Raw genomic sequence first — 13,062 nt, 5'->3', positions numbered from 1 at the left:
GGACAGGGCTCCTGTATCTTTAACAGTTGCATAGAAAAGCGAATTTGTATATATGGAGAACCTGGTGAAATTCCCTCTTCATCACAACAGTTAAAGGTGCAGGAGCTATACTGCAGCTATATTGTGACCAGATTTAAAAGAGGGCAGGGCACCTGCAGCTTTAACTGTTGTGCTGAAGATGGAATTTCACCAGGTTCCCCATATATACAAATGACACCTGCTGAAATTTCCTTTTCAATACAATTGTTAAAGATACAGGAGCCCTGTCCTCCTTTTCATATGGTCACCCTACTTACCACTCAGTCTGTTCAAGCACAACAGGGCAGTTCCTCCACCTTTGGCTTTTTTTCCTTACCACTGGAAGAATATTGAACAGGGAGCTTCAGCTATTGGGTGGTATAAAAATGCAAATAATAATAATAATAATAATAATAATAATAATAATAATAATAATGTTATTTTGTATATTATTATTTTTAGATGTCTTCCTCAAAAAAGTCTTTAAGGCAACACAGCAAAATTAAAACACAATAAATTAAAACTGCGAAACAATAATCCATTAAAATACCACCACCCCATAAATATAATAGTAGTAATAGTAATGGTGTTAGTAGTAGCAGAAGAAGACAACATTTTAGCTTATTACACCTTTGGTTTTCAAACTACATTCTGTGGAATCTTGGAGTCCATCGGAAGCTTATCAAGCGTTCCTTGATGAGAAGAGCCGTAATGGTGGCCAGTGACAGCTTCCTCATTGCTATAGAACTTTCTCTCCAATGTGCAAGCCACATGGAAGAAGAGTTAAGTCTGTTCTAGGGCTTGTGTTATCAAACACAGGCCATGCCCCTCATGAACTAAGTGGGCAGAATTCAGGCTTGAAAGAGCTTTTTTTACTAGAACCCCAATGTTCAGAACCAGAGAAAAGAGCAAAACAATTATTGTGGTGGCACCATTTGTAACGTTTAGAGGGTTGTTCACACAATATATATATATATATATATATATATATATATATATATATATACACACACACACACACACACACACACACACACACACACACACCGCCCCATGGCTGAAGCTCTCTGGGTGGTTTACAAAAGTTAAAAATAGTGAACATTAAAAACAAGTATACACACTCAGTGATTGAGGCCCTTTCTACACTTAAGGCTTATCCCAGGAAAATGGAGGGATCATACCTGCCTGCCCCTGGGATCCCCTGTGTGTCATTTGGATGCACAGGAACGATCCTGGGACAATCCAGGGATATAGGCCTGGTCTAGCCATGGCCTGAATGTAGGTTGTTTTGAACTGTGGATTATTGTGTTGTCTGAATGCAGCCAGGGTTGTTTGTTAACCATGCAGTGTGGCTTGTTAACAACCCTGAACAACCCAACAACAAACCATGGTTCTTAAGGTGGCTTGTCTGAGAAAATAAACCACACTGCATGGTTAACAAACCACCCCGGCTGCATTCATGGTTCAGCAAACAACCCACTGCTGTTGTGTGAGCAGCCCCTGTTTCTGTTCTTTAGTGCACCTCAAGAGCCATTCACTGAGGCCACAGCTAGACCTAAGGTTTATCCTGGGATCATCCAGGGTTCGCCCCTGCCTGAGCACTGGATCCCCTGTGTGTCACCTAGATGAACAGGTTTGACCCCTGGACGATCCAGGGATAAACCTAGAGAGCTTGCATATACAAGTACAAGCCTACATCTGAGATACTACAGAACAGGGATTCTAACCCAAAACTCCAAAACTGGCCATGGAGTTGCACAAAGACCTTACCAAAAGACAAATAACTAAAACATTATTTTACAAGTGAGGAACAATGAGGTTGAGAGAGAAGAGATTCTCACAAGGTTAAATGATTTTAAATCAGAAACTCATGCTGAGCTATCAGGGTGGATTTGATTTAAATCAATTTGATTTAAATCATGATTCAAATCGTGATTTAAATCACTACTCAGAAAGACTCAATTTAATCATGTGACTCCCCCCCCCAAAAGTGCACTCTATTCATTGAATTTTTTGAAACGTAGCACTTAAGAGGTTGATTCTGTGTACATAGATTTGCAAAGGAACAATGGGATTGTGATCTCTGCAGACACAAATTCAGTTTTGAGAACTGTAAAACCAAGCATCTCTGATAATATCTTCTAGATAGAAAAATTGCCCAATATTCTTACAGAAACCTCTGGAAGAGCATGACATTGTGAATGGATTAATGGAATTCATTTACCAAAAAATTTAAACATTGTATGAATATACAGCCTCATGCAACATAATTAAAAACTAATCCTTATTTCATGATGAATAACCTTTGGATTATAATGTATCTTAAATAGAAAACTATCTTTAGATAGATTTTTCCTCAAAAAGCATTTTGTTAAAAAAAACTGATTTAAATAAAAAAAAATCAATTTTTAAAAAAATCATTGATTTTTATTCACCCTGTTTGCTATTCAAAATCACCCAGCTATCTATCAGTAGACACGGATCCACTTCTTACCCACCCTGCCCTAGAATAGGCCCCAGAAACTTTTAAATTATTCAGGGGTGGAATGGCAGACCAGCCAATGTTCCTTGAAAGGAGAAAATGTCTTACACCATCCAGAACTTGTGAACCTGAATTCCAAGGGGCTGCCTATTGCTGTCAAGCCCATTCGTGCATCTCCGTGTCCCATAAGAGCCCTTTGGGGTTGACCTTTAGAGGCCCTACATTGACACATGACACCCTGTGCTCAGTAGATAAACTATTGATATGGGAGCACCAATATGGCTCATTAACAACGATGCTCCCTTCACCACTGAGAGTGAGCCCAATGGTGGTAAGACATGCAGAGAAAGAGTAATATTATTTGGAGAGGCTTATTAACATCTTTGCCAGAAACCTAATATTTTAACTCTGCAGGCCGTGTTTTATATAAACCAGTGGTTTTTAAGTCAGCCTGAAATAAGGCCGTCACAACTGCATACATTATGAGGATCAGGCTGCCTATTTCCTAGCTCAGCAAGTGAATGCACAAACAGAACTGTACACATATTATGTCATGTAGTATGTTGATAGTTACCGCACAGCTTTTCCAAAAACAGCTGGAAGAAAAGAATTTCTAAGCCTTGCAGAACATGCCTGGTGATGCCGTTGAAAGTGATGCCATTTAATAGAAAGGATGGACAACATAGTTGTTAGCGGGGATCTTTTTACTGGATGGATGGACCTTGAGCTAATGGGGAAATCTATCTCTTTTCAAAGACACCTCAATGACCGAAAATGGCCATTAGTGAAAGACATCATACTGTGGACGTTTTACATTCACTATGTAGTGATGGCCACCAATTTGGATGGCTTTGAAGAGGGGTTGGATAAATTCTTGAATGAAAAGGCTATCTTAGGTTAGCGTTATGTGCTATCTCCAGCATCTGAGGCAGTAAGCCTGTGTGCACCAGTTGCTGGGGAACATGGGTGGGAGGGTGCTGTTGCACCCGTGTCTGCTTGTGGGTCCCTGGCCGATGGCTGGTTGGCCACTGTGTGAACAGAGTGCTGGACTAGATGGACCCTTGGTCTGATCCAGCATGGGCCTTCTTATGTTCTTATCCTTCTTACTATAAAGGGATCACCACAGAAATATTAAGATCAAGAGCACAAGGAATAAAAAAATCAGCAGTAAAAAGGTGAAATCCAGGCTGCCACCAAAGATCTCTCTTACATAGAGGGTAAAACAACAACAGGAAAATGCACCCACAAGAAATGAGGGGAAAGGATGTCCTAAATGTATATAAAAAAAACACCAATGAAGAGACTCGCAGCACCTCAAAGTCAAACAAATTAATTATGGTATAAACTTTCCTAGGCTACAGCCCACTTCATCAGAAGCACAAAGTGTTATCCTGAATTTATGTATTTACTTTATTTTATTTGCAAAAAATTATATACCACTCAATATCTAAGAAAGATTCCAGACTGATGAATAGTAAAGAAAAAAAATCAAAATATAAAATAATAAAAGTATTTAAAATCAAGCTATACCAATAAAACTGCAGCTTCTATAAATAAAAATATCTCAATATATAAGGTATGTTGGCCATGTAAAATAAAGCATATGATTCTGTTTGTCGACATATGTTAAATGGGTAGCCTGTCATGGTGACCTATTCATCTCATTTTATTTGGAATATTTATCTCCAGCATTTCAACAAAAATTTTCTCAAAGTAGTTTACATAGTAAAAAGTAGGACTTCTGCCCTTGAACAAAAGAAAAAAAAAAGACTCCCTCACCTTACACAGGTTCTAGCTGACTTCAAATGTGGCTCCCCCTAGACTCACCAACCCAATGATAATACTGGTAGACTGACAGAACTTGATACAATCCTTTTTCTGAATGCACAACATTCTACAGGCCCAAAGGGATTTGGTACATGTTGGCCTAATCTACACCGAGCAGGATATTGCACTATGAAAGCGGTATGAAAGCAGTATATAGTGTGTGTCAATGGGCCCCAACAGTTGTCAGTGCACTTCAATACCGCTATAAAGCAGTAGTGTGGCTCCTGCCTCTTATATTCCAGGTTCATAGTGCAATATCCTGTTGGGTATAGATTAGGCCATCTTTTCCTAATAGCAACCTACGCACCACCCACCCCCAGCTTGCCATAACTTAGTGCAAACCACTTAAAAAAGAGGTGAAGTTTTGACTATGGCATTTCCTGATTCAGTATGAAGATCTACTTTTCAATGAGAAAAGTGCAAAATCCTGACTCAGTCTAAAATAGGTCCTTGGATCCTAACCTATATATTTAAATTAGTCAAGCTGAAATCTTACATATATTTACCTAGGAATAAGCCCCATTGAACATAATGGGACTTATTTCTGACTAAACATGCCACTAGGAACTGAACTTGTAGACTGATGTCTGACATCCTTTATTCATGCACTAAACAAAATAAGTTTAGATGGTGTTTGGAAAGTAATGGGAAAATGGCTGCCCACGTTGGACCGGATCTAGACTTAGTCATACTTTATCATGACTAACATGCCCATTGATTTCAATGGGTCTACTCTGAGTATGAGTAAGTCTGGATCCAACTGAGTACATATAGAAATAATATATACTTTCAGATATATTATTTTTTCTGTGACTGACTGTCACAGGCCTTCACAAGGAAGTGCTGGAAACAGAAGTTAAAATATGTCTTCAAATTAGGATCCGTAACTATGGTTTTATCCTGATTTGAGGGCAGAGTATGGCTTATGTCATAGGTTTATGGCTGGATACAGGATAGGTGAAGTCTCCTTTGTTCCTCCATTGGGGGCTGGGTCAACTTGGCTTTGCTCTTCCACCCGGTGCCTGGATCACTTCTTTACTTGGTGCCGCACCTGGGGATCTCCTGCAACTGGGAGGCGGAGCAGCAGCATAAGGGAATCCCTGCTGTTATCTTCAATCACAGATCAGAGACAACAGTGGGGATTCCTCTCCTGACCCCTCCCCAAGGGAGGCAATGGGTTACCTTCCCCCCATGACTAATAGATCCCAACATTCCAACACAGGGGTTGGGGTGGGGGAACTCTCCATCTCTTCAGGTTAAACAGTAAAGCAAACAGCGGGAATTAGGTAGCTGTGTAAATGTTGACATGAGATTCACACCGTTATTAGCATCAGGCAGCTTATCAATGTCAGACAGCTAGCAATTGTTAGCATGTGGATTGGTGCCTGCTTGCTTGATACCAGTCTCCCTCTCTCTTTCTCTATGAGAAGCCTGCAGAAGCTGACCTGCTCTAATAAACAGAAAAACTGTCCTTTATACTAAGCAGGCCTGTACACATTTAATAAACATCTGCGTAAATTCAACACCTGACCTGACTCCTCACCATTTCTTCTGCTGACAACCTCATTACAGGAGACCATTAAGCATCTAATAAACGCCACTGTCAGGAAACATGATAAATGTGCATATGAGGTGATCACATAAATCAAGAAAGAGAGGAAGAGGAAGTGAGAGAGAGAGGAAGGAAAGAAGGTAGATTCTTGTTATATTTAGCTTACCTCATCAGAGCCAGATCCAAAAATCAGCAGGTCAAAAGGTATTGCAGCAACCATGTCAATTAGGAACCAGCCTTTGAAGTAGTGAATTGCTATTTTTGCTGGGTCACTTACCACTTCTTCATTCTTGTTTACATATGTTGTTCGGAAGTTTATGAGAATGTCAATGATAAACATAATGTCCACAATCAAGTCTACCATGTTCAATGGGTTGCACGAATAGCCACACACCCGCCTCTTCTGTTCTTCACTGTCATTGAGAAGGAACGCTGCAGAGTAAGGGGTGAATATGGCCGTGTAGATCACAAGTAATAAAATAAGCCAGTCCCAGACTGCCTTGAAAGGACTGTAGTGCAATATAGTAAACTTGTTGATGCGCGGTGTTTGGAGTTTATATTCTGGCAGTACATCTGCTCCCAAGGAGAGGACCTAGGAAAAAATTAAAAATAAATAAATCACCAAGTCAAGGATAAAATGTCTAGAGCAGAAACACACACACACACACACACACACACACACACACTATCTATCTATCTATCTATCTATCTATCTATCTATCTATCTATCATTTAATTTAGAACTTGCAATGCCATTATTTATTAATTTATGTGGCAGCTTACAGTATATTTAGAATACAATAAAGTAGACGAGAGTTATGGGGAGTGGAAAAAATATCCAAGTCCTATTTTCTCCCACCCCTCAATCTTCAGACATTCCAACTGCCTCTATGTTTCCTGGATCGGGGAAAAGTGTGTGTGTGTGGGGGGAGCCAGGAGAAGGGGCATGTCCATCTGAAGAACCCCCGAGGGCTAGATTGGAATCCCAGGAAGGCTGGATTTCACCTGTGGGCCTGAGCTTCTGTACTCCTGCCTTAGATGCTCCAACTACTTCTGAATCTTTGAGCTCTGTTCATTAGAGACACTCACACGTAAAATCATTGTGAGGGTGGGGCTGCACTGAATAGCTCTGTCCCTGTATGTCCGTGGCTATAGCAGCTGTACATACAAAGATCTCCTCTCTACAGGCATCTGTGGTATATGTAACGTGGGGATGTCAGGGGGTGGGACAAGCCGGCATGCACAATATTGAGGGCAGGTCTAGCTAGTTGGTGTAGTCTGATTCCCTGCTGCCATGTTATTCAATGTGTGAGTGTTTTGGGGAGGGTGTTTGTAAGCCTCATAGGAAATAATTGCCCAGAAAATGCTGCCACATCGCTTTGTGGTTATGCAGTTAAAATCCACTGAACATGGATATTTCAGTCTAGCTCTCTGCATCTGTGTGATTTTTATTTTACTTGCATAAAAGTCTAGAAACCAGATCTCTATGTTCTCATCCTGCAAAAATATATCCATGTAAAAATTTTGGAATCTATCAACCAATTTACTTCCAAGGTGCTGGAAGTAAAACACCTGAGCAAACTTGAATTCAGTTTACTTTCCCAAGGGACATTTCAACTTTTAGTATTGTTGATTTAAGCCCCAACAGAGTGGGTGCTTAGTGTCATTCTGTAACATGAATGTGAATGTATGAACCATTGAGTTTAGGTCCTTTACTGGAACAAGAAAAAATATATATGCTGGCAAGGCTGTGTACAATAACAGAGTTCTACACCTTATTGCTGCCATATCATGATGAAGCTCTTTGTTCAGAACTGGAGCTCTCTCCTAGCTATGGCAGTGGCATGTATCCTATCTCTGTGCAGATTTTATTTGCTTACATTCCAAGATATGTTTTAAAAAGGCACTTGGTCACAAATTCCCATTTTTTTAGGGCCGGCCCTACCAATTGGCAGAATGAGGGGACACCTCAGGCATCTGATTTTGAGTGGCATGAAAAGGCAGCAAATTGTTAGTTTTTTAAGTTGTTGTTGTTGTTGTTGTTGTAGTTGTATTTTTGCTCCCAGGTATGCAGTTTTGTGCCTTTTGGCATTCTTTATAATTGGTTATTATCAACTGCAGCCTTCATGTGTTTTGGGTAGGTAAACCACCACCACCACCACAATGATGCTGATGATGTTCATTTACATGAATGGTTCCATAGCTGTTAGAGACAGAATTGGAAAGAACTTTGCATAGAATAATTACATATAGAACGTATTTAATCTCACCTACCTATTGCATGTAAATAAATAAGCCCTAGAATAAACTTGAGCAACATGGAAAATCTAAAGAGTCATTCAAAGGGGAAGACAATAGCTTTCAATTAGTGTTGTATGATTCACGCTTCCATTTTCTGTTCATATATATTTAAATCTATATATAGATATATGTACATAAGGATGTAGTTATAAAGTACCAGATTAAATTGAATCTGCATTAGCAAACACAGATCTTTTCGTATTCCTTGCGATTGAAACTCTTTTTTATTTAACTTCTCATCAGCGTTTTTTTTATTTTTTTTTTAAAAAAACCTTATGCCCGCTCCTTAATCTACTAAATAGCCCCACTGATTAAACAAAATACATACTGGGAACATGGTGAGAACACCAGGGATTAATAATCACTTTTTCTCTTTGAAAAGCCCAGTAGGGAATGATTAAACTCTACACAGATTATATAAGTTGCTTCCAAGCAGCCATTAAACAACATGAGCAAGGGGGCAGGAAATAAATCTATTATTTATTCTTTGGCACTTAAGTAATAGAGGCAGCGCTGGTTCATCAAAGCAGCAGAATTACAGCCTTTTCACAGGCTCTCTTCCATATTTGCCACTCTTGAAAAACTTCAAAGGAAGTGGATACATAAGCTCCTCCTCCCTCCACCTGTACTCAACTTGCCCAGAATGTCCTGTGTGGTTCTCTAACGCCCCCCTCAAAGAGAGGCCTGTCCTTTATAAATTGGGACATATGGTCACCCTATGATTAGGGAGTGTCCAAGTGAGCCAACATCTATGTCATCAACGTGAGCCAACAGGTTGACATATTTAGGTACCTGCTGAAGGCCTGTACTCCACAAGGGGGGCATGGACAAGAGCCCCAGCAGCCTGCTTGTTTACCTGCCTCACACTCTGACCCAGACGATGCTGGAGGTGTGAATGGGAGCAATAGTTGCCACTGCCTGCTTGCTTATCGCCTCTCTGACTGGCAAGCAAGCGGCAGCAATCATGAGCAAGAGGAGCAGCAGGTGATGTAGGGTGACCATATGTTGGAAACCAAAAAGGAGAACAACATGGTTGGCCCCCAAGGGGGTGTGCCCACCAACATGTTTGGCCCCAGGGCCAGGGGGCGTGTCCAGCACCAAGGGGGCGTGCCCACCCAAACATAGCCTTGGTCACATATCTGATTTTACAGCACACAATGAAGAAAAATCTGTTCTAAATAACATCTTAATGTTAAAACCACTGAAATAAAGAACAAGTGAGACATTAATTGCATCTGAAATTAACTTTACTCACTCCTACTTTTGTAGCTTTTGCTGTACTTTGAAGCTTTTGCTTTACTCTGTGTGATACATTCTCCCCTTCCCTCAAATATATTTTCTGACTATCCTCACTCCGCTGCAAGCTGCTGCTGCTAACAGGGCTTTTTTTATTTTTAAATTTCATTTTTTTAAACGGACCCATTAAGAGAGGGACCCATTAAGCATATCTTGCCCAAGGGTGTTCTAAAACCTGGAGCCATCTCTGGCCAACATTTTTGTCCTCAAGTAAAGTATAGTATAAATAGGCCCTAAGTCTAGGACGGCAAGAAACCCTCCTTTCTGTGATTCAACCAGGACTGAAATGTTTCTCCAACTATACAGCCGCCCAAAGCAAGCAAGCTAGCACAAATATATATGTGTGCATGGTTCTTAACAGGAGTTACAACTGCAGCAAATTGTTGTGTGGATGAAAAAACGCTGTACAGGTAAAATGAAAAAAGAAATTTTGTCAATACAATTGGGTTTCAAATCTAAATGCCATCACAACTTCTTAAAAATAAAATGTTCCCTGAGGCTGAAAAGGGAGGTTGATTTTCAGCTGCCATTAGCTGCCTGATTTCTTTGCACCATAGGATTCTCCTCCTATGCAAATCAAGAGGAATCATAATTCTTCTCTGCTTTGTCTCTATTGAAGCCATCAGACTGTATCCAGCCAGGACAATTTCTTCTATTTTCTTGTTTCTTGTTTTTTAAAAAAACGACTAAAAAGCTGTACTTGCCTGGATCTCCTAAAGGGAAGCCTGAAATCCAAATTTAGTTCCTAAAGCCATAACAAATGCAGGTGCACAAGTGAAAATTAAGCCAACAGATACCCCCTAATGACAACCACTATTTCATTTTTGATGACACAAGGTACTAACAAGACTGCATTAATTTTTGGAGAATGGCAGAGAAAAGCATGTTGTTCTTTACTTTATACCACCTGAGTGGCACCATTTTTCTTCCAGTACAAAAAACATTTGAATTTACATCTAAAAGGCAGCTCATTACAACACATGCCCAACCATGCCTTAGCAATACCCATCTTCATAGTGGTGCCTTATTTTCGATTGAATTCTTCTATGTAGCAAAATTTGACATATGTCTACTTGCCTTGAAAACGCATCTACACAATACCTAACATGCCTTGCTTTCAGTAGGACCAAGAACATCACAAGATACATTAAAATGCATATCTAAGAAATTTAATTGCTGATGGACTTAGCTAATGAAATTCCCAATAAGACCTAAAAATGTGTTGAGATGTGAAAAAGTGCAGAACAGAAGAAAAAGCCTAATCTCAAGTTAAATGCTTAGGGGACTTTTTAAATATCCTTTAGTAATCTATATAAAAAACACAATTTGGATTAATGAATTAATAATGCAAGGATGGTTTTTCAGAATCTCACATTTTAGAGGCTCCCTACAGAGCATTTAAAATGTTGCAAACTTAAGGCAATTTCATACATACAATCTTCCTTTCTCCAGGCTGGGGAACGGCAATGTTTGAATCAAAAGGTGCAAACATACAAAGTTAGGCCGAGACTAAGACCACAGCTAGACCTAAGGTTTATCCTGGGATGATCCAGGGTTCGCCCCTGCCTGAGCACTGGATCCCCTGAGTGTCACCTAGATGAACAGGTTTGACCCCAGGACGATCCAGGGATAAACCTTAGGTCTAGCTATGGCCCTAAGTTAGTCACTAGTCCAAGTGAAATCAATGGGACTTAAATGAATCACAGCTAACTTCCCCAGTTCCCCGTGTTAGGGTTCTTCCAGAGAGGGCTTTTATTGCATCATCACCCTGCTTCATTCATGGAATTTTATGGGGGGTTCAGATGTCATCTTCCACTCATAACTCACCAGTGTTGCCCACCCCCACGCTTCTATCTTTTCTCTTACCGTGGAAAATCTGCTAAGAGAAAAAAGATGAATAGCAGCACAATGCTGTTACCACTATAACCACTCTGTCTGGAAGCAGCCTGAGTTGGCATCCAACCCACAGTCTGAGGTGATTTTACGCAATAATTCATTGAACTTCCAAATTTTGTGTTTTGTGATTGTAAGAAGCTGAAGTCAACACAGTTGTATCAAGCTGGAAGCCTGCGTTTGTTCATCTTCCTCACCTTAAGAAAGCCTTCCTCAATTTAGCGCCCTCCAGGTATTTTGGACAGCAGTTCACATCAGGCCCAGCCAGCATGGTCTATGGCTAGGAATGCTGGGAGTTGTAGTCCAAAACATCTGTAGGATACCAGGTTGGAGAAGGCTACCTTAAGATGACTGACACTCTTGTTTTATGAGAACATGTGTTGTGGGCATTTTAGAATTTGGGGATGGTCCTTAACTATGCTGTTTAGTAAGTTTGACATGGTCCCTTGGAGGCAAAACAAATTTCACTTTTCTTTTTGTTTGTTAATAGTTGCTAGTTGTGCCCAGGCAGGTATCAGAAAAAGTCTTGGATCTAATCAAGTTCTCAATCTCTGTTGTGATAGATGTTAGTGGAATTATTACAGACACTTTAAAAAACAAAGTAAAAATAAAAAACACTTTAATTCAAGTTTAGAATTAATATGGAGAGAAGTTCCTCCACAATTATAACTTCAGGGATCTATATCAAGCTGAAGGTAGACTTTTTTACTTGAATGTAAAAAGAGAAAGTTCAAAGAAGTCTCACATTAGCATTTTGGATGCCACTGAATAGTAAATCAATATTATCATACTCCTTACATTCAATTCCCTTGGGCTTGGAAAGTACAGGACATGAACTAATAGCCATACAATTTATTACAACCTCAATAGTGGGAGTTAATTAGTTAGTACAACCCACAGGAAACAAAATAAAAAACCAACCCTGCTGAAGAAAAGACTCTCATTATTGACCAGCTAATCCTCTCAAACTCCCAATTAGAGTTAAACATTTCTAAAGAGAATGCATTTAAGGTTTAATATAATTGGACAGGACAATGATTTCAAATCAGAGTGCTCAGCAAGGGCGAAACACCATGTTATCCCAGATAGCAATTTGCTGTTCTGAACTGCCACTGTTAGGTGCACACTCACTTTTTCAGGTCTCTGAAACGCTACAGTTCAATGAGTGAGAGACTATGCCTATAATTAGAGATGCTTCTGGATGGCCATGAGGACAGCGGGATCACCGTCGTGCTTATTCAGCTAGCGCTGAACAAGTATCATATTCAATTTTTGCATCAAAAGCAGCCCTTTTGACATGGTAGAACTTTTAGCTGGAAAAACAGGTAACCTACAAGAAGACTGGAAGTTCTTCGAGACAGTTTCAAGGGAAGTAGCTCTCCAGCCTTGGAGCTGTGAACCTCCCAAGCAAGCCACCACAGGCAACCTGTGCACAGCCTCTGTTTAAATACCTCCTTTATTGGGGGTATTTAGGGAGGGTCTGGGCAGCCACCTCTCAGGTATGCAGACTGTACATTCTGCATTAAGCTAGGGGTTGGTCCTGATGATCTCCAAAGTCCCTTCCAACTCTTATGATTCTATGACTACCACCCCGTTTTGGGGTTGGTGGGTGTAACATGATTAGTGGAACTGAAGTTAAGGACAACAGGGTCCCTGGGGGAAATGTTTAGAAGCAACATCACTCAGCTCTTGG

At 40.2% G+C, this 13,062-nt stretch overlaps 1 protein-coding gene across 1 annotated transcript in view; it reads right to left on the bottom strand.

Annotated features, from left to right (window-relative positions):
* KCNH7 (potassium voltage-gated channel subfamily H member 7) overlaps nucleotides 1–13,062 on the bottom strand; it is a 325,994-nt gene that overhangs the window by 69,529 nt on the left and 243,403 nt on the right. The window contains exon 8 of the mRNA XM_063116468.1: nucleotides 6,046–6,471. Coding sequence (XP_062972538.1) covers nucleotides 6,046–6,471 — 426 coding nt within the window. The remainder of the gene's footprint in view (nucleotides 1–6,045; nucleotides 6,472–13,062) is intronic.

The sequence above is a fragment of the Elgaria multicarinata genome, chromosome 2, assembly GCF_023053635.1.
Source record: "Elgaria multicarinata webbii isolate HBS135686 ecotype San Diego chromosome 2, rElgMul1.1.pri, whole genome shotgun sequence".
Lineage (NCBI taxonomy): Eukaryota > Metazoa > Chordata > Lepidosauria > Squamata > Anguidae > Elgaria > Elgaria multicarinata.
The sequence above is the reverse complement of the archived record's forward strand: the minus strand, read 5'-3'. Positions and strand labels throughout refer to the sequence as shown.